This window comes from Phacochoerus africanus, chromosome 6 (genome assembly GCF_016906955.1).
Source record: "Phacochoerus africanus isolate WHEZ1 chromosome 6, ROS_Pafr_v1, whole genome shotgun sequence".
NCBI classification, from domain to species: Eukaryota; Metazoa; Chordata; class Mammalia; order Artiodactyla; family Suidae; genus Phacochoerus; species Phacochoerus africanus.
The window spans coordinates 7,086,975-7,107,265 of record NC_062549.1 but is presented as its reverse complement, the minus strand read 5'-3'; the positions used below and the strand labels follow the sequence as shown (position 1 = coordinate 7,107,265).

Sequence of the window (20,291 nt, the reverse complement as noted above, 5' to 3'; positions counted from 1 at the left end):
AAATGGGTCTGTGCGTATTTTCTGCCCCTCACTTCTGGCCCTCGGGTTTGCTCACAGGCATCTGCTTTCCACCCAGAAGGCTCCAGTAGTCTGAGGTCCCCAGCACTGGATAAACCCAGACAGGGCACGGAAACAAACTGGCCTGGGTCCCCTGCATGTAAGAGAGACCACATACTCCCGTAGCTCTTGGAAAGGAAAACCGTGCATCCAGTCACTTGGGTTCAATAACCTTGACTCTACTTTAAGGAAAAAAGCACAGGTTGTACAACTGTAGAAATAATAAAATTCATTGACTGGTTTAAAAAAAGAAGTACAGGAATTCCCTGGTGGCCTAGCAGTTAAGAACCGGGTGTCATCACTGCCATGGCTTGGTTAGATCCCTGGCTCAAACATTTTGGAATACCATGGGAGCAGCAAAAAAAAGAAAACAAAGAAAGAAAGAAAATACACACAGACCCATTTATTTCCAGAAGGATATTGGAGGTAGCTCCCCCTACTTCTTCGTGCAGTGTTGGCAATGCATTAGTTTAGTTTACTTCTCGCAAAAGCACATGGAAGAGTTTATACACGCGGAACCTCCACAGCCAAATACAGACCGCGCTCCCCTCTAAGAGCGGCTCTCACTCTGAGCACCGGCAGAAAGGCCCCCACACCCTGGACGGAAGCACCAGGAGCAACCACTGTTACTATCCCTCCTCCTGCCACCACTTCCGAAAAGACACAGACCAGCCTCCCCTCCTGCCTGGACCTGTGCCGTGTCCCCAACAGATGTCATCTCACACCCCAGAGGCGGCGGTCAGGGAGCTCAGGTAGCGAAGTCACACCGCCGACGGGTGGCAGGGTCAGAATGCAACACCACAATGTGCCCGTCCTCCCAGGCGAGGGCTTGTGACCTCGCCAGTGCCCTTAGCCTTGGGGACCTGTGAGATCCTCTGAGAAGGAACGCAAGCTGGAGATCGAGGGGGACTCAGTGACACGGCCTGAACATCCTCCGTCAGCCCAACCTCCTGCTGTCTCCAATGTCTGTGTCAGGATGAACTTACTTAAGCAACAGGTTCCCAGATCGCCCCCCAAATTACGGCAGCGGTCTGAGCCAGGAATCGCCCTCATTACAACTGCCCCCACCAAGGACTTCTGACTCAGGATTTTCTAAACGACATCGTCAGGGTGAATGACTTATCAGCGTACTTAATGTGACCTACACAGGAGGTCACCCACTTGACGGCGACACCCAGAACATATGTGCACACCGCTGGCACATAAACACAGTAAACATGGAAACGAAGGTGTCAGAAAACAGCACTTCCCACCTTGTTACGGGCAAAGGGTGCTGACCGTGTCCACGTTGCCCTATTCCATTTCGTTTTTAAGGCATACTGGTTGTAATCCACTCACCTAACTTCACAGCCCTCTGATGGAACATGACCTGGGGACTGAAAAACTCTGACCTGGGGATCTGCACTCATTTTCCAGTTTCATCCTCACAGTCCTGAGAGGTAGGAGAAATAACATAGCTCCATTTCACAGATGAGAAAACTGAGGCTCATGGAGTCTAAGCAATTTGCCAGACATCACAGCTGTGGAATTTGGGGGTTTAACTCCAACATCTTAGAACCCAAAGTCCCTCTTTATCGTGCAAAAATCGTGTTTTCTCAAGTCTCCCTTTCACCGAGTTTGCACAGTGCTGTTAAAAAAAAAACAAAAAAAAACGGTTTGCTCCAGAAATGCCATGGAAGAACTCCCTTGACGAGGTCCCCCCACTCCCTTGATTTCCTGGATCCTTGACTGTAAGTTACAGCATCTGGTGACCAACGGGAGGGAGCAGGTGATGGGGGGAGGCTGCCTTCACTGGACATGCGTCCCAGTCACTGGGTGTATCTCAGCCGGGCAGCGGCTATGGACAGTCACAGCAACAGGCCCTTGGCCAAATCGGCCTGCAGGTGGACACGAACCCAGGCCCATTTGGGGAGGGAGAGCTAGGCTCTATTTCAGGTTCCCTTAGTTCTTCCCCTGCATGGGAATCTGCAGATTTCAACACAGGGCAGTGGTAAGTGTTGGATCAAATGTGAGAGCCACCAGGCTTGCAGCGCACCCGGGCCACCTCTGCGTCCCAGGCCAGGAAAGCAAGGCCCCCACTGACATGGGGCCCAGCCCAGGTCGGAACAGCCCCGCGCTCCCGGCCAGCTACACCCTTGCTGACCAGAGTCCTGGGCCCACGGCAGCGGCCGCTGGGCACCTTTGGCCACAAAACCCATCCCTGCTCTCTTTGGAGCCTCCACACCATCCTGAGAAAGTGGGTGTGGTACTTATACATTTGATGATTCCTTTTATACACGAGGTCCAGCAGGGGCGAGTCCACGGAGATAGAAAGTGGAAGAGTGGCTGCCTAGGACTCGGGGGGAGAGGAGTGAGGACAGACAATGGAAGGTCTTTCCACCAGGCCAACATCTCCTCAGTGCCCGTGGCTTCATCACAGCAACAGTTTACAGGCTCTGAAGACAACTGTGGTCTACGCTCAACATACTGGAACCTGTTCTCATGAGCAGTGCTATGGCGGTACAGCCCACCTGCCTCAGGGCAATGCGTGGTCCTTCTCTATCCCGAGGTACGCAAAGGGCCCCCCCACCCTGGTGTGGGCCGTCTGCTCTGCTGGGACCCCCGCGCTGTCCGCCTCCCTTGGCCAAATCCTACTCCTGGAGCCCAGGCCCTTCCCCCGGCATCTCCCCCTTACCTGGACCAGGTCCTCTGGGGGGGCTCAGCGGGGACGGGCACTCTGCACTGGCCTTGCTCCCCCCACCCAGCCTGGCCCCATGGCCTTTGCTGTTCACTCTCTCACCCCCCGCAGAACAAAGAGCGCCTGGTATGCAGGACCAGGCTGCCTCTGGAGCAGTCCCCAGCCTGCAGTGCGCCTCGGACGCAGCAAAAGCACGTTCACCTTTTAAAGTGCCTCAAATAAAATGACCACGAAGCAGGGGAGGAAAGACTGAAACAAAACGTTACCACCTTCTAAGGAAACGTGAGTAGGAATGAGATTCAGGATGACCTCCTTTTTCACAAGGCCGGTGGAGCCGCGCTCCCTTCCTCTGCCCCAGGCTCCTCTCTTGCCGTGACCGTAGAGACGTTGCAGGAAATGCAGCAAGAGGCGCAGCACCCACGCAGTCGCTGCCCTCGGGGACAGCCCACCTCCACTGCCCTCCTTCAAGTCAGGTGTGAAGAGCGTGGCTGCCACGAGTGACAGACCCTGCAAAGCGGGCATGAGCCGCAGGGGCAAGGACAAGCTCGGGGGCTTGAATTCCATCTGTGTCCCTTACCAAGAGCGGGCGAGTGGCACGTCACCAGCCGACTCTGGACAGAAGGTACCGACCTCCCCAGGGGAGGAGTGATCCCCAACTCCTGGAGGTGGTGAGAAGTCAGGAAGGTCGCACGAGGGCCTGGACCACGGGATGGACACAGCCACTGTTACCTCCCTCCCCTCCCACAGGCGTCGCAAATGTCAACACGGAAGCGACAAGCCGCTGCAAGGGAAAACCGTAACTATAGAAAGCTGGAAAGAGAAGTTTCTTTCAACGCCAGTCCATCAAGAAAAATGAAAGCACATGAAATCGACGTCAATGCTCTCAGTGCATGTTCCCGACACGCCCCTTTGACCATGAGGCCAGAGGAGGCCAGGAAGCCGAGCTCCCTGACACACGCGATGGGCAAGGAGTTAACAGGCGGGCCCTCTTTCACAACTTGGTTGCCCATGCCAGTCCTTAGCCTGTGCCTCATCATCTCTGAACTCACAACCACAAGCTCCAAAAAGACATGGGGGAAAAACAAGAGTGATTCTAACAGTGGGTGGCCTCAAGGCTTATTCCAGGCAGGCCCTGTTCTGGCTCCTCCTCTGAGGAGGGGTAAACGAGGCCCGCAGCGGGTACAGGACTCCCCTCTCGAGGCCAAGTGCATAGTGGGTGGGGAAGCCATGGTCAAAACCCCGGCGGCCTGGCTCCTCCCCCGCTGCCCCGGAGGACCCAGTTCTCAAGCCGGCCTCACTCGTCTGGATTTCCTAAGAGCTTCCGGCAAAGTCACAGTAATGATTTCTGCCACCTCAGTTTGCCCTGCCTGTTTTCCGAGGATCCCGAAAGCAGTACCCATGTAACCACAGTTCTGCAAGTAAATAGGAATAACACACCTTCATGCCCCCCAACGCACACACGAGGGGGAGGGGCACGTACTGAGGGACCAGGTGACACGCAGGAGCTGCTAGTCGGGAGTCTACAAGCACCGAGCCAAGTTCTCTACTCAGAGCCCTCCATTCTAACCTCCAGGGAACCCAGAAGATCCACAGACATGCACGAATATACTCGCGTGCGTTCATGTGTGTACATGCATAATGTGCTTAGAGGCGCGTGCGATACGTACTTGCACATGTGCGGGTGTGTATAACATGTGGATATCTCTGTGCATCTATGTGTGAGAGAAAAACAGATCTACACTTTTTTAGATATTTTATACAGAAGGCTACCAAGTCTCAGAAAGGACAATTGCCTTACTTGTCCAGCATCACATGGTCTGTGCAAATCCTTATTTGAGACAACATTTGAATCCAGGTCTCTAACCCCAAAGCGCGTGCTCTTTCTACGCACTAAACCCAAAGCACCCCAACGTTACCCTGGTTTACAGAGGACAAACACAGACTGCTGGGGCCTCAGGGATCTTGAGGCCAGAAAACAGAAGTGGCCCGTCAAGCTTCCGAAGCCTCCCCTTGCTCCTTCCTTTGTGGCACAGGAAGGACTGCAATGGAAGCAGACCCACCTCTGGGGCCGGGTGTGTCTGCTCAAATCACTCTTGGGCATCAGCGGCTCAAGTCAGAGCAGAATTTGCTAAAATAAACACTCAGTCATTGTGTTACATGATCACCCACTAAAGAATTAAACAATATTTATCGGCATGAATGTTGACAGCACCCTGAATTAACGTAGCACTTTAAAATGCCATTTAAGAACCTCGCTTGCCTTCCATTCTGTCTCCTGCAGACTTTCTCCGATGCTGAAAAATCTGCATAGCAAGCAAACATATTCGATTTCATCTGTTTTCCAAGATGAGACGCTCCCTGTGAAAGGAACCCTGGGGTGAAGGCCTTGGTACAGAGAAGAGCCTGTCTTGTGAGGGGACCTCTCTGTTTTCGGGGCTGGACGCTGGCACCCTGCATTCCCAGGAGGCAGGAGCACCTCCCCAGGCGTCAGTGTGAGAAAGCAGGGAGCACCCAGGGGAGACGGGCTGCCGCTCGGGCTTGCTACTTACCAGCTCTGTGTGAACTTTAAGATGTGCCTGCAGCTTATATTTATCTGGAGTCGAGTAGTCACAGCCGTCAGTGGGGCACTTCAGCAAGATGTTACTGTGTTTCTGAATTACATGGCGTTTAAGGCAGTTTTTGGTGATGGAAGAATAATGACACTGGGAGCAATAATACAGATGTTCCCGGGTGTGGGTGCGGACATGCATGTCAAAATGCACTTGGTACCAAAAAAGTTTGCCTAAAAAAATATTTTCACATGAGAACAAGGAAGTTTCTTTTACCCTGAATTTGATTTTTTTCTTAATTATTATTATTTTTTAGCTACTCTACTTCTCTCCCTTGCGTGCTTGTCCGGGTCACCCTTCACGCTTTGCACTACATCTCTGTCTGGAAACGACTTATCAAAGGTGGGAGATTGCCAGTGTTATGGGTGCTGCTACTTCTGCAGGATGCCAGAGCGAGGAGAGGAGGAAAGGGATGCTTCCTGACCACCAGTTACGGTGCCAAATGCCATTACGCACATGCTTAAAGTCAAAGAGGCTCTAAACTCTGCGGACACCTGGGCCATCTCTGCCCAGTCCTGCCAGCGCTCGAGGAGGCTCGCAGGCTGTGCTTCCACTGCGAGCTGGGAGGGCTGCACTCAGGGTCTTCCTACCGGGAGCTGCAGCCACTTTTGTGACCTCTCTGCTCATCTAGAACACGGCCACAACTTAAAGCTGGACTTTAAACTCGTCGTGTGCCAGAAGGAAGGTGCTGCTTGTTAAGAGTTCTGGCCGAGGCCCTGGAACATGCCTCCGCGTGCACCCTGACCGAGCCGCGCGGCCCGCTGTCCCGCCACCCCCGCTTCTTCACAGACCCCACGCGCTGACCTGGCCACCCCTCTGACTATCTAGGAAGGCCGGCTAGCTCGCTCTGGCGTTCCCTGCAAAGAGACACGGGCTCCAAGCACACACCAGCCGACCCGCAGACAGGCAGGGACGGCCGGGGCTGCTGGGCAGGGCGCCCCAGCCGCGCGCCCCGGCGCCGCTCCGCGCCCCTTACCGCAGTATTCACACTCCAGGTCCCCGTACACCTTCCGGATCCTCTCGCACAGGCCGGTGTTCATCCGCCTCTTCTGTAAACTGTCCAGGACCTTCATGAACGCGGTGATGCCAGCCCGGTGCTCGGAGGCGGGCGAGCAAGAGTCAGGCTGGCACAGGGCCATGTGCTTCTCATCTGCTCCCGGAGGGGGGTCTGAGGCCGCAGCTGGGTTTGACCTGAGACTGCTGCCGGGATCTGGGCCATCGGAGGGGAGGACAGCCACTTTCTGCCCTTCGGCCGGGGGACTCTCAGCGCCCTGGGCCTCCAGGTTTGCCCCCATGCCTTTGGCCGTGGACGGCAGTGGCGGGCGGTCCGCTCCGGGGGGCGGGGGTGGGGGCGGGGCAGGGCCTCCCTGCTGGGCGTCCAAGGTCTTCTCGGGAGCAGCCGCGGCCTCAGCAGAGGCGGCGGCGTCGTTCTGCAACAAGAACTCATGGGAAACACCCGCGTGCAGACCAAGGTCCGAGGACGCCTCAGAGGCCGCCAGTTCGCAGGGTGACGCGGCAGCGGCGTCGGCCTGGGCGGTGGCCGAGCACACGGGTGGGGCGGGCCCTTCTGCGGGGGCCTCGGGCTGCTCCCGCCCCTGCTCAGGCCTCAGGTCCCCAGGGCGGGCCGCCTCCTTGGGTGCGTTGACCCCCTGGAACACAAACTCCTCCTCCGCCAGCTGCAGCTGCCCCCCCAGGGCCTCCTGCTGGATGTCCCCGCCGGGCTCCAGGAGGCAGAAGCTCTGGTTGATGGAGCTGGTGAAGACCGAGCTCTCCTGGGCGGCGCCGTGCACCTCCTTGATGTGCGCGCGCAGCCGGATGGAGCTGACGAACTTCTTGAGGCAGAGCGCGCAGACGTACACGAACGGGTGCTTCCTGACGTGCAGCTCCAGCGCCTGGTACTTGGTGGCCCCGTGGCCGCAGAGTTCGCAGGCGAAAGGCCACTTGTCGCCGTGAACCAGCATGTGGCGGTCTCGGTCCAGCTCGTTCTTGAACTTGCGCTCGCAGATGTGGCAGTCGTAGAGCAGCTGCCGCTTGCCTTCCCTGGTCATCAGGCAGAGCTCGTCCAAGGCCTCCTGGACCTTCTTGTCCTGCGGGTCGTGCGCGTCCCGGATGTGCCTGATAAGGTTCTTGACGTCCGAGTACTTCTTCTTGCAGAAGCGGCAGTGCTGCTTGATCTTCTTGTGCACCCGCTCCACGTGCACCTTGAGGTGGCCCTTGCTCAGGCAGGTGAAGGAACAGCAGTCGCAGGCGAACTTCTCACCCGTGTGCTTGCGCAGGTGCACGTTGAGGTTGGCCTTGATGGCGCTGGCGTAGCTGCACTGAGGGCACTTGTAGGGCTTCTCGTTGGTGTGGATCCGCAGGTGGGCCTGCAGGGAGTGCTTGAACTTGAAGACCTTGTTGCAGTACTCACAGGTGAAGATCTTGAGTTGGGTGGGCCCGAGCCTAGGAACAGAGGACAGCACCCATTACAGCTGGAGCCCCTGCCCCTCCTGCTGAGCCCCACCGCCTTCCAGGTGCCAAGTACCCAAGGCTTAAACCACCCTAGGGAGTTCCCTTGTGGCTCAGTAGGTTAAGAATCCGACTAGTATCCATGAGGATGAGGGTTCGATCCCTGACCCTGCTCAGTGGGTTAAGGATCAGTCATTGCTGTGAGCTGCAGGGTGGGTCACAGAGGAGGCTTAGATCCTGAGTTGCTATGGCTGCAGCATAGGCTGACAGCTGCAGCTCCAATTCGACTCCTAGCCCAGAAACTTCCACATGCTATAGGTGCAGCCATTAAAAACAAACAAACAAACAAAAAATTGTGCGCTAGGCCAGTCTGAGTATGGACAGATGTGTTCACTCATCAACAGGTAGGACTGGAGGTCCCGGCGTGGACTGGGCGCACACAAAGACAGAGGAGTGGATCCCTGTTCCTCAGGAGCTCACAGCCCAGGGTGGGAGGGGGGACCAGGTCAGCCCATGGCTGCACGACGGTGTGGAAGTTGTGACAGGAGCACATGGAGAGAAAAGAGAAGGAGCCCTCCAACCTGGATGAAGGCAGCTGGGAAGAGAGGTCTGACTCGAGGGGATGCAGAACCAGGAAGAGGGAGGCAAGAGGAGGACGAGGTGTCATTCAGAGGGTACACAGGAGCCAGCCATGCGCCAAAGGTGACCTGGATGGACCCCGGGGGACTGTATCAGGACAGTCTTAATGGAAGGAACTCAGTCTGTTCCATGAGATTAGACACAACCTGCTTGGGCTTATTCAATAGCTTTGATAATCCAGACTCGCCTATTCATTCAATCAGCCACAGGGGTAACACGCTCTCGCTGCTGCAAGTTTCCACGTGAGGGCCATTCACTGGTGGAAGACCCCTGGCCTTCCTCGCTGTCCTCACTCGCCCCCCTGCCCCCAGAAAAGGGAACTGTGTCTCTGGCGGGGAGTTTGGAACAGCACTCGGCCTCCAGAGCTGAGCTCACTCCTTCCTGTCTGCTGAGCATTCATGTGCATGGGCTACGGATGGCAGATGGCGCTAAGCCACATGGGCCTCCGTGTGTCCAGCCAGCAGCAGTCAAGGACCACAGCAAGGGGAGGGGGCCAGGCGGTCCAGCCCTGCAGGACGGTCAGCGGAAGCTCAGTGTGACCTGCCCCAGGCTCTCTTTTCCCATAGCTCCACCAATCCTGGACCTGATGTGAGAACCTCTAGCCTCCTCCTCCTCTATCTCGGCTGATTCAGAACTCAGGGAAAAGAAGGCTGTTGTTCAATCATCAATGATTAAACTCAAACACCATTCATTAATAAATGCGTGCCATTTTATTAACACTTGCCTGTGTGTTCAGGCACTGTGTTAGATTTAGTATAGTGATGGAGAATGAAAAGCCCGAGGCGCTCTCCTGATACAGCAATGTGTGTGTGGAATGAGATGCTAATAGGAGTAACAGCTAACAATTACTCTGCTAAGTGTTTCATCTCAACCCTGTCATTGGGCCCATTCTTCGGGTGAGAAAACTAAGTATTTACCCAAGGTCACACAGTCAGTGGTGAAGCCGGAATGTGAGCCCAGGCAGACAGCCCACCTCTTGAGCCTGCACATTCTCCCACTGCTTGAAAATGCTGTGAACACCAACCCCTGCCCCAGAGTGACCGTACACACGGGGAAGCCCTCCTGTGTGGGGCTTCCACGGCTGCTGGAGCAGGTGTGCGTTGTTCCCCAAGTCAACAAATGACAGTCACCAAAGTACTGCAACTCGCACAAGAACAGGAATGGGCAGATGAGCCCAGGAGACAGGGGAGCGGCCTCGCTCTGTAACTCCTCCGTCTGGCCTCTGCGCAGGTTATCCAGCTAGGTCCTCGGGAACACTCACCATCATCTAGTGCCATTAATCAGACACTGTTAGGCTGGACCCACCGTAACTGTCAAGTCTATACTTAGGGAACTATCCATACAACTCTGCTGGGTCGACAGAGGGAGCCTCAGGTTTAAATGAAAGACGTTTAAGTGCGCTTCGGTCCATACACACCAGAGAGCACAAGTCCCATGATGTAATTAAAACAGTCAAATCTGAAAGTCAGCCCTGGGCCCACACGCAAAGCCCAAAGCCGCTAGAAGGAAACGAACTTGGATCCTTCTCAAATGACAAAGCCATCCAGAAGGTGACGTTCTTGACTCCAGGAAGAAACTCTGGACTCAAAATGTTAATTAAATAAATAGATCACAGTATTTCCTTCTCCAGGACAAGGTCTAAATGGTCTTAGGAGAGTCTCTGGCTCTGATTTTTCATATTATTACACGAATGCCTGGTGGAGCCCTCAGTGCTACTTCCCGCCACAGGAAATGAGTGGCAGGAGCTGCCAAGCAGCCAGCGTCAGCTCTCAAGTGCAAGCCTGGGAACTAATCACAGAGCTGGGCTGTCCCCTGAGTCCCAGCACGTTATTCACCCCAAAGGTCCCCTCTTCACTGAGAGAGGCGCTCATCCACTGCACTTTACAACGCATCCCAGCAGAGCTTTAAGAGATCAGAGCCCTTGATCCACTTATTCCACTGCTGGGAATCCATCGAAAGAAAGAATATGAAATCTGAATGAAGGCGCCTGGTGCAGGATTCTTCACCATAGTTCCTTCCGAGTGGAAAGCTGTTTGAAGCTTCCAAACAGGGAACCAGTTTGTTTGCGTGGGTTTTTTTCCTCATTCATGCATTCATTCAAAGAAGTATCCCCAGCACTGAGGACACAATGAGGACAAAGGCAAACCCAACTCGGAGTTCCTGCTGTGGCACAGTGGGTTAAGGATCCAGCCTCACCGCAGCTGTGGCATAGGTTGCAGCTACAGCTCAAACTTGATCCCTGGCCTGAGAACTTCCATATGCCACAGGTGCAGCCAAACAAACAAACAAACCCAACTCATGCTCCCTCAGCACTCACCTTCTACAGGAAGGGGTAGGCCAGCCTAATAACCATATAAAGGAGCAGATAAGGGCCACTGGCTCTCGGCTGCAATGGAAGAAGCAGGATGCTCTAAGAGCCCAGCTCAAGGCACACTGATCTGACTAGGGGACAGAGCAGACTGCCTGGAAGAGATCTGAGCAGGTAGCTGAAATACGAACAGGAGTTAACCAAGGGAGGGGAAGGGGTGGCATCCAGTGGGGAGAAGAGACACGTGCAAGGAGAGATCAAGGAAATAAAAAGGACCCAGATGGCTGGAGCAAATCCCGGAGCCCAGAGAACCGGAGGAAGCCAAAGAGGGGGTCCAGGCTGGAGAAGTGGCAGCCAAGGAAGACCCTAGAGGCCAAGTTCTCCTAACAGCAGCGTGAGGCCTTCGAGGGGACAATCAAATGGGCATTTTACAGAGATGTCATTGTCTGCAATGTGGGAAGCTGTGGTGGGTCACAGGATACCCGCATGACGTTGGAGCAGGTCACTACAAAACAGGGTGGTGAAGAATCTGAGCAACCAAGGAAAGTATAATGTGACTAAGTATCAAAAGCAGGATGCAACATTACATATAAAATAGAAGTTCGATTTATGAAATACATGGGCTGAAAAAAGGCTGGAAGGAAGAAACACTAAAAATATTAGCAGTGGCTATCTCAGGGTAGTGAGATTAATCACCTTCTTCCTCATGGTTTCTGGGCTTCTCAAATTGTCTTTCCTTTCTCTCTCTCTTTTTTTTTTTTTTTTTTGCTTTTTGGGGCTGCACATGAAGGTTCCCAGGCTAGGGGTCGAAACAGAGCTACTCCAACTGCCGGCCTACGCCACAGCCACAGCAATGCCGGATCTGAGCTGCACCTAAAACCTACACCACAGCTCACGGCAACACCAGATCACCAACCAACTGAGCAAGGCCAGGGATCGAACCTTCTTCCTCATGGATCCTAGTCGGGTTCATTAACTGCTGAGCCACGAAGAGAACTCCTCTTTTTTTTTTTCTCTCAAATTTTCTATGTAATAAGTCTATGTCATGCGTGAGAGCCTAACTGTTATATTGATATAACCCAAAAGTTTTGTTTCTATTTTACAAAGCAAAATCATGCAAAAAATCTTTCATAACTATTTTATAATTTAGACTATAAAATATTAATAGAATGGTTGACAAGAGGAAAACAGCCTAAATCTATTGATGAAATATTGAGCATATTTACCTGTGACTAGATTAGCGTTTGTCTGAAACATTCCCAACAGACCTTAAAATATTATGAAGATAATTAACTAAGGTCTACAAATCACCCTGCGTTGAAACAAGAATGATCTTCAAATTTAATTCTATTTGAGCGTTGCCAAAGGAGTGCCTATTTTTACAACTTCATCAATAAATTCAGTTGCCCGCATCTGCAAGAACAGAGGACTGAGGCTACAAATCAATGGCGCATCCCAGACAACACGATGTTATAATTTGCTAAGAGCACTTCCCATACATGCGGTCACTTACTCCCACCCCTAACCTAAGGCAGAGTCTACTGGACACCCTTGTGGCTGGTGTAAGAGAGGCTTGGAGGCAAAATCAGTTGTGTCCAGTCACAGTCCAGAAAGCCTGAGCTGGGCACGGCTGCACCTGTCTTTCTCTCTCTCACATGCCAAGGGCCTGGCACACAACAGGCGTTTCATCTGCTGAGCTAAAGTCTCGTGGAAGGGTCTGGAGCCAACCCAGGTCTGCGTGGTGCTCAAGCTTACACTCTCCTCAAGCACACATCTCCCCTCTTCCAGAAACAGAGGGAACCCACGGGCTCTGGCATTTTCTTTCTTTCCTCTCAGCTGGGAAAATGTGTGTGGTGCTCAGGTGATCAGAGTCTGCCCATCTGTATCAGCAGGTACGAATCACGACTGAGCCGGTGACCTGGCGACGGCGAGGACGTGTGGGGAACACACAGGCTAGGTCGCCGCAGGAGGGCGACTCGCCCAATGTGTTTGGAGGGTGGTTTTCAATGTCGATTAGCGTTTTAAGCGCTTGTGTCAGTCTAGCAATTTATCCCACAGGAAGTCCTGAAGAGGGACTGAGAGAGGGAGGGACCAAAACCTGGAGCAGAGCACTGACCACCACGCAGAAACCGGCTTTGCAAACCACCGTGCGCCTGCGCAGCAGCAAACGCACTTCTAAAAAACACGTAATGAAAGGGACAAAGATCGAGGTGCGGTAGGTTTAAAAAAATAAGGTGATCACGGTGCCTTTGGTAGGTTGTGTTAGAACAGAAAATAACAAAATCAAAGTGTTCTATTTTACTGTATCATGAAAAAAGTATCGCGTCCTGTGAAGCACGCTGTCAACCACAGTGACTCCGCCCAAGGAGGGACTGCAGGTGACCGTAACCTGACCTCTCGGCGGATGCTGGTGTTACCTCTGAAAGCAGGAGAAAAATGAAGATTTTTCTTTTTGATTATAAATTGTGCAGCTATAAAAATTTCAGCAAATTTAGTAAGTAAGGCCTCGTTCACGCCTCTTTTTATGCAGGCGACACACATATTTGCCTTCAGTAAAATGCCCTGCTGTCATTAAGCTGACTGGCGCCCAGTTTCCCCAGCCTGCTGGCCCACCACGCACCCCACAGAGGCACCTTGCGCTCCGGGGCACAGCAGGGCCATGCGGGCGGGGGCTGCTTCTCAGACTCAAGCAGAAACCAGGACCCTCGGCAAATGAGTCTGCAGAGTCCCGACACACCAACGCGCCGGTCCTCTCGGCCTCTGGGGCGGTGGCTGGAGTCACACAGAACAGACGCTTTACCTGCTCGACTTCATGGGCTGCTCGTAGGGCGTCTGCTGGATGGCATACTCCTGGTACCCTCTCCGGGGCGCCAGGTCAGCCGCTGTGGCCTCGGGGTCTGCAGCTCCTGTTTCCGGGGGCCCGGCCTCCACTGGAACGATCTTGGTAGCACCTGAGATGGAGGCAGAGGGCACTGCGTGTGAAAGAGGCACCGTGAGGGCCCGGACCCTCCCAGAGCTCTGCTCATGACACCCACACAGGGTATCCGTCTTCCTTCAGTTCACACCTTTAACGTGTGTATGTCTGTGTGTGTGTGTGTCTGTGTGTGTGTGGTTGCGTGTGTGTGGTTGTGTGTGTGGGGAAGGGGCAACTTTTCCAATAATCTATCAAAACCTTCTTCCGAGGTCCATTTTCACCTGCTCTATTTACTACAACACAAAAACACACATAGATGGATACACATATACACAACTGCCACCTGCAAGAGTCCACAAAGAGCCACATGTGTTAAACTTTAGGTAAATGGCAACGAGACAGTATGGAGCAGTGGAATCGGCTGTGAACAGGGATCCAGGCCGCCTGGACCCAGCCGCACACATGACAGTACCTTACGCCTCTGGGCCTCTGTCTCCACCCTACGTAATGAACCATTTGTTGTGGAAAAACGCAAGCATCACCTTTACCTGTGCGAGTCAGTGGTGTAAAATGATCGCAGCTTTCGCAGCCGCGTGTGTGCACACGGGGCACGCCTGCACGTGCTCGCTACATGTGCAGTGTGTTAAAGAAAAGGCTCCAATCGATCCCTTGCTTCTGCAGCAGCAAAAGAAGTGAATTACACTTACAGAAATCTCCAAACACTGCCCTCAATTTTTAAGACATGACTGAAGAAACTTTCTCTAGAGACGGCCGAGAATAGGAACCTGGCTCCCAGGACTTCCATTTCCCAGAACAATACTGCCCCGAGGTAGGGTTGGGCAGACCAAGTGGCTTTCCGGAAGCTTCTTCTGGTCACACAATCTTATATGGCTTTTTTCCTACTGATCACCCTTCTCTGCACTGAAGTATAACTTCCGTATTTTCATTTTAAATAATGAGTTAATATTGGCATTGAAAACAGATGCTTAAAAGGCTCTAGCTGTTCTTAAAAGCCTAAACTTAGTTTTTTAAAAGGAAGCATTGTACTTAATCCCATCACCCAGAGATAAAACTTCTGTGAACATTCTGTATACAGTATTTCTATTTAGTTCTACACATTTGGTAAGTCCCAACTCTTCTACCATCAAAAGGTATCTGAAATCTACCTACTCTTTACTTCCTTCCACTACACTTGATTTTTAAAATTTTATTTGACAGCTATTACCCCAAATGGATAGGAGAAAAAACTCATTATTATACTGTGGCATCTATTATGATAAACTGCCTTTTGTCTAAAGTATCCATTCCTGGAAAAGGCTATTGTTTTGGCAGTGCTGTGGCAGGTGGAAGTACCTGGGCCAGGGATCGAACCTGAGCCAAACACTTAACTACTGGGCCACCAGGGAACTTCCAGAGATGCTTTTTTAAAAAGCGTAGTATAGGGAGTTCCCGTCGTGGCGCAGTGGTTAACGAATCCGACTAGGAACCATGAGGTGGAGGGTTCGGTCCCTGCCCTTGCTCAATGGGTTAACGATCCGGCGTTGCCGTGAGCTGTGGTGTAGGCTGCAGACGCGGCTCAGATCCAGCGTTGCTGTGGCTCTGGCATAGGCTGGTGGCTACAGCTCCGGTTTGACCCCTAGCCTGGGAACCTCCATATGCCGCGGGAGCGGCCCAAGAAATAGCAAAAAAAGACAAAAAAAAAGGGTAGTATAATATACCCACTGACTAATTTATGTGAAAGGAAAAGGAGAGAGAAATTTCCAGCATTATAAAAGATATCAAGACCCCACTAAAAAACGCAAAATAGAAAGTGAGGTGGAGGCTCTGGGAGCCAGTTTGCACCCGCCTGGTGGGAGGGGTCTCAGCTTTAGGGCGGGGCAGGAAGAGGAAGGAGCAGGCCCAGGAAGGGGCTGAGGCTGGGGGCAAAGGAAAGAAACACCCCCCCACCACCACCAAACAGCTCCTCAAATGACAAGGACCTGGCAGCGGGAGCAGCCCACCCAACAACGCTGCACAGTGAGTCTTCCCTGGTGGATGGGAAATTCGACAGCGAGTTGGTCAGTGAGGAAGCTGCTCGGGGTCACGGCCCGGCTGTCAGGATGCAGCCCCATTCTGTGCCCTCCCGCTGGCTGTGGTCACCTGGAATGGCTTCGTGGGCTGTTAGCACCACACTTATGATGGGTTTCTTGGCTCCAGAGATCTGCGCGGCCTCCTTTCCCAAGGGCGCCTTCTGCACCTTCTCCGCTCTCTGCGTCCTTGGCCTCTTCGGGGCCTTTTCTCGGTCATCGTCCTTGTACTTCTTCTCCAGCTCAAGGTCAGATTCATTACCTAGGGAGCAAATGCCAAGATGTACAAGATGCTCTTTCTCATCAGTGAGTGGATGGGGGTGACTGGAGGGTGCACATAACCCTTCAATGGGGCAAAGGAAACACAGACAGGTCCCCTGCCATGCAGGCCATGTATCACTGCGGGCTCCACTGCACCCCTGCCACAGGCCACCATCTGGGCCCTGGGACACCCTGTTGACACAGCAGGCACAGCCCCCTGCCAGACCTCAGAGTCCTCAATAAACAACACTGCGGAGAAGACACGGTCTCCGGGATTTACAGCCTAAGAAGTCACTCGCTCCCTCAGCTTACATTATCAGGTGCCTTCCATGGGCCAGGCATGGTGGACACAGAGCCCAACAGGACACAGACCCAGGCCCTGCCCTGGAAAGCCCTGGGGTGGGAGAGACGGACAGACAAACAGTGAGGTCAAGGCCGGACTGCTATGCAGCTAGGGACATGGGAAGGGGTGCAGGACGACTGCAGGGAGGGAGGGTGGGCTCAGCTTGAGAGGTGAGAAGCCCGGGCAGACAGCCCTTCCAGTGCAGATAAGCAGGCAGAATCCGTGAAGCCACGGTTGGGGGCCGTGCGGACCAGGTACGGAAAGGTTGTTTGGGCAAAGGAGAGGGACGGGGTGGTGGCCCACGGTGGCTCCAGTCCAAGAACGGGTCTTAAGGACATGGAGTGACATTAACGGAGGATCCCATCTGGCGAACTTCATGAAGAAGCCAGCCAATAGAAACAAAACTAGGAGAGGGAATTCCCTCATGGCTCAGATGGTTAAGGATCCAGGCTTATCACTGCTGTGGCTCCGGTTACAGCTGTGGTGCGGGTTGGATCCCTGGCCTGGGAACTTCCACACACCACAAGCACATACCGCAAGCACAGACCCCCCCCCCAAAAAAAAAACAGAGGAGGAGTGAAAGCGAGGTCTTCAAATGCCCATGAGAAGCCTGTAATCTTCCTTCTGTGAGAATGGGGAGAAGCTCCAATGCTCGTGGAGACTCCTTGGGAGCGTGAGTGAGTAAAGCTGGCCAAGGGGGCGGGGGTGACAGAGCCAGGCCCCAGCTCCAACCAGCGCTTTCCCGCAGAGTCAGCGGGGCCAGAGTCACCAAACCTTCTGACTGTTTAAAGAAAAACTGGAAATCCAGAGTTTTACAGGAAATCTTCCGCTTTTTCAAGGTTGACTCTAATCTAAAATGTCTTAAACCAATGAGGAAACCAAGAAAACACGTCTGGGGCCACAGCTGACCTGCAGCCTCTTATCTGCCACCCTGCCCGGCCAGGGCCAGCCACGGAAGCGTTTTAAGTGGGGAAGAGTTGCTAGGTCTGTGCCACCTGGGAAGGAAGTACTGGACGGGTTCAAACACACTAGAGAATGGAACTGCCAGGCACAGACAGGACAACGCCTACCTGCACGGGGCCAGCCTGGCTCAGCCTGAAGGGGAAAGGCGCTTCCTGTCAGAGCAAAGAATAAAGGAGCGCCCTGTCCTGAGTGTTGCCATTCTCGGTTCCTACGTGGAAATACAGGCAAGGAAGGGGCGGGGCTTGTCTCTTTCTTTCTCTTTTCCTTTGGCCACACCCGAGGCATGCAGAAGAAGTTCCCAGGCTAGAGATCGAACCTGCGCCACAACAGAAACAACACCAGATCTTTAATCCGCTGAGCCACCAGGGAACTCCAGTTGTCTCTTCCTTAGAATCGCAGCCACAAATCCGAAATAACCTGCCCAAGAACCGCTTCTCCAGAACATTATGGAGCGTCATCAGGGACGCTCTGCACAGCCCTTTACGAGAGGTGAGCGTGCGGTGCATGGACGGGCATGGCACGGGCACACGGGCAGGAGGGTAGGGCAGGCTGGGAAAGCTCTGGAATGGGAGGTGGGCAGGGAGGAACCATGAAGCGATAAGGCAGAAGCTGGAGAAATGGGAGAAGTCAAAAGGAGACAGCCTGAGGCAACTCAGTGAGTCTGGGCTTCCGATGGTTTAAGTCTGCCTCCAGCCGGCGCCCCCAGAAGCCTGAAGGGGGGAGAGACGGTGGAGCAGCACGGATTCTAGGACAGCCTGCTGCCCAAAGGCATGTGCTCTCAAGAGGGGCTCGGGACAGAACCTGGCTAAGGGGGCAGGTTGACCAAAACAAACACTTAATTTTCTGTGTTCTATAAATGAAAATCTTTGGAGCGTGTCCCAATAACACGGGCTCTCGAACATTTTTAGACCTGGTGGAGGAGTTCCTGCTGTAGCCCAATGGGATCAGCGGCGTCTTCAGAGTGCCGGGACTCGGGTTTGGCACAGTGGGTTAAGGATCCAGCATTGCAGCAGCTGTGGTGTAGGTCCTTGGCCCAAGAACTCCATAGGCCTCTGGGCAGCCAAAAAAGAGAAACAAAACACCTAAAGACAGAAGTTCCCAGGCCAGGGATCGAATAGTCAAAAGAGTCACGGATTTTTTTTTTAATTGATTGAAACAGGTCCTTAGTTATATCATCAGTGGCAGCAGCAAACATGATAAAGGCAAACTGATTATAAATACTAAGAGATGAGGTCATGACTCAGAACTGTACTCTCCAAGGCCAAAGGGAAAGTCAAGACCGTTACCTAAGTCCACCCCCTGAAGGATAGGATGACTCCTGAAAAGTTGAAGGATGGGGCCAAACAAGTTATCCCCAAAGCGACGGCCAGTGCTATGTGATGGTCTATGATTTCTGACCTCAGCATGTCTAATGGCAGGTTTGAGAGATAAATGTACATAAATAATGACAGCAGAATATACTGGATGCCTTGAAGAGGCAGACACAATATAGTACAGGATTTCTTACTTTTAAAAATGACCCTTCATTTTAAGAATTAACCGCAGATTACAATTCAGAATGTGGGTGACACAGTAGCAATAGGTAAGTGTACATTTTTAAAAACCCTAAGAATTAGAGTTTGCCATAGGCTGAACCCGCAGTCAAGTAGCAAAAGCCTAATACTGCCTCTCAGGGGCCAAAGGGACCCGTGGGCCTGGCTGGGGGTTGGCGGAACACCTGTCATTTGAGAAGCAGCTGGGCTGAGGGGAGGGGTAGATCCCCCCCCCCCCCCCGTGCCCCAGCCCCAGGGCCTGGCCCTGCGCCTCCCTCTTCCTGCCCTGCCCTAAGGGTAAAACCCTTCCCACCAGGCTCAGTGGCCCTCAGCTGAGTCCCCAAAATCTGCACGAGGCCACCTGCTCCTAATTCCTTGGTGCAGATGAGCAGCCCACATGCCCAGGCTGAGGCGCCGGGTGTGGGGACAGCATGGCTGGGATCCTGGCGCAACAGACAGCCTCCGACCCCCGCCTCCAGGGCCAGGCACTTAAAATCCCTTTACGCTTGCCGATGCGGCCCCAGTTCTTCTGCTCCGCAGCCGTGCCCCTTGCCATGAAGAGGCATTTCTTAGAGAGTGAAGAAAACTAGGGTTTCCGTTCTGTTCAAACAGGTAAATGTCTTGCTTGTGCTGCGAGAGACGAAACCCTCCGGCAGTAAACTAGGTGAGCCAAGGCGGCTCTTCCACGCGCCAGGATCCGGCCCGCAGACGCGACAGCCGCCGACCGGGCTTGCGGGCTGATGCTGGGGTAACAGGATGATTTACTCACTGCCCCGCTGACCCCCTGGGTGGACTCGGTGCCTGATGAGGACTGGGCAGTAAATACACCCAGAGCGGGAAATGGAGACACTGAGCAGGACTGCGGCTAGGGGGCCCCAATCACACCCCAAGTCTTCTAGGTAGCATCTTCAAGGTGAACCACCTTCCATGACTTTTAAGGTAGAATTTTATCTCCAAATTGTATGACATGTCTGTAACATTTTCGCTGAGCTCTGGAAAGGACTCCATCTAAAAGAAAGCGGGAAGTGCTATGAAGTGGGAACAAGAGCTGAACTCTGTCTGAGATGCTTAAGAGGCAGAAGAGAAGGGACGCCGTCGACCCCCAGGCTGGCCCTTCCCGCGGTGGGCCGGCCAGGGCACGGGCGAAGGTCAGTGTTCACACCATCAGCAACAGTGGCTTTCACACTGAAATATCGGCGTGGTCTACGCCTGTCTCGTATCTTCTTGGTCAATAATCCCGAGAGGGAGTAAAGTGTGCCATTACAGCGACACGACCTCTCTGCTGAGTGGCGCAGGGCAGTTGCGACAGGAGCGGTAACTAGCACCTGTAACTCGACTGTCATGTGCACAGTGCACCTTCTCAATCACGTTTTTACAATTCATTCTTTTCTCCAAGCCTCTAACAAACGTGCTCTCCCGCAATACAAGGCCCTTAGCTGAAGCGCCCTCGTCCATCAAATTCGCATGGCGCTGT

General features: G+C 53.4%; 1 protein-coding gene across 4 annotated transcripts in view; it reads right to left on the bottom strand.

Annotated features, from left to right (window-relative positions):
- The window catches only part of ZFAT (zinc finger and AT-hook domain containing), a 157,450-nt gene that overhangs the window by 84,356 nt on the left and 52,803 nt on the right, over window positions 1–20,291 (bottom strand). For all 4 annotated transcript variants that reach the window (XM_047783202.1, XM_047783205.1, XM_047783203.1 and 1 more), the window contains 4 exons: window positions 15,792–15,980; window positions 13,539–13,689; window positions 6,320–7,785; window positions 5,284–5,516 (listed from right to left, as the gene is read on the bottom strand). In XM_047783202.1, coding sequence (XP_047639158.1) covers window positions 5,284–5,516; window positions 6,320–7,785; window positions 13,539–13,689; window positions 15,792–15,980 — 2,039 coding nt within the window. The remainder of the gene's footprint in view (window positions 1–5,283; window positions 5,517–6,319; window positions 7,786–13,538; window positions 13,690–15,791; window positions 15,981–20,291) is intronic.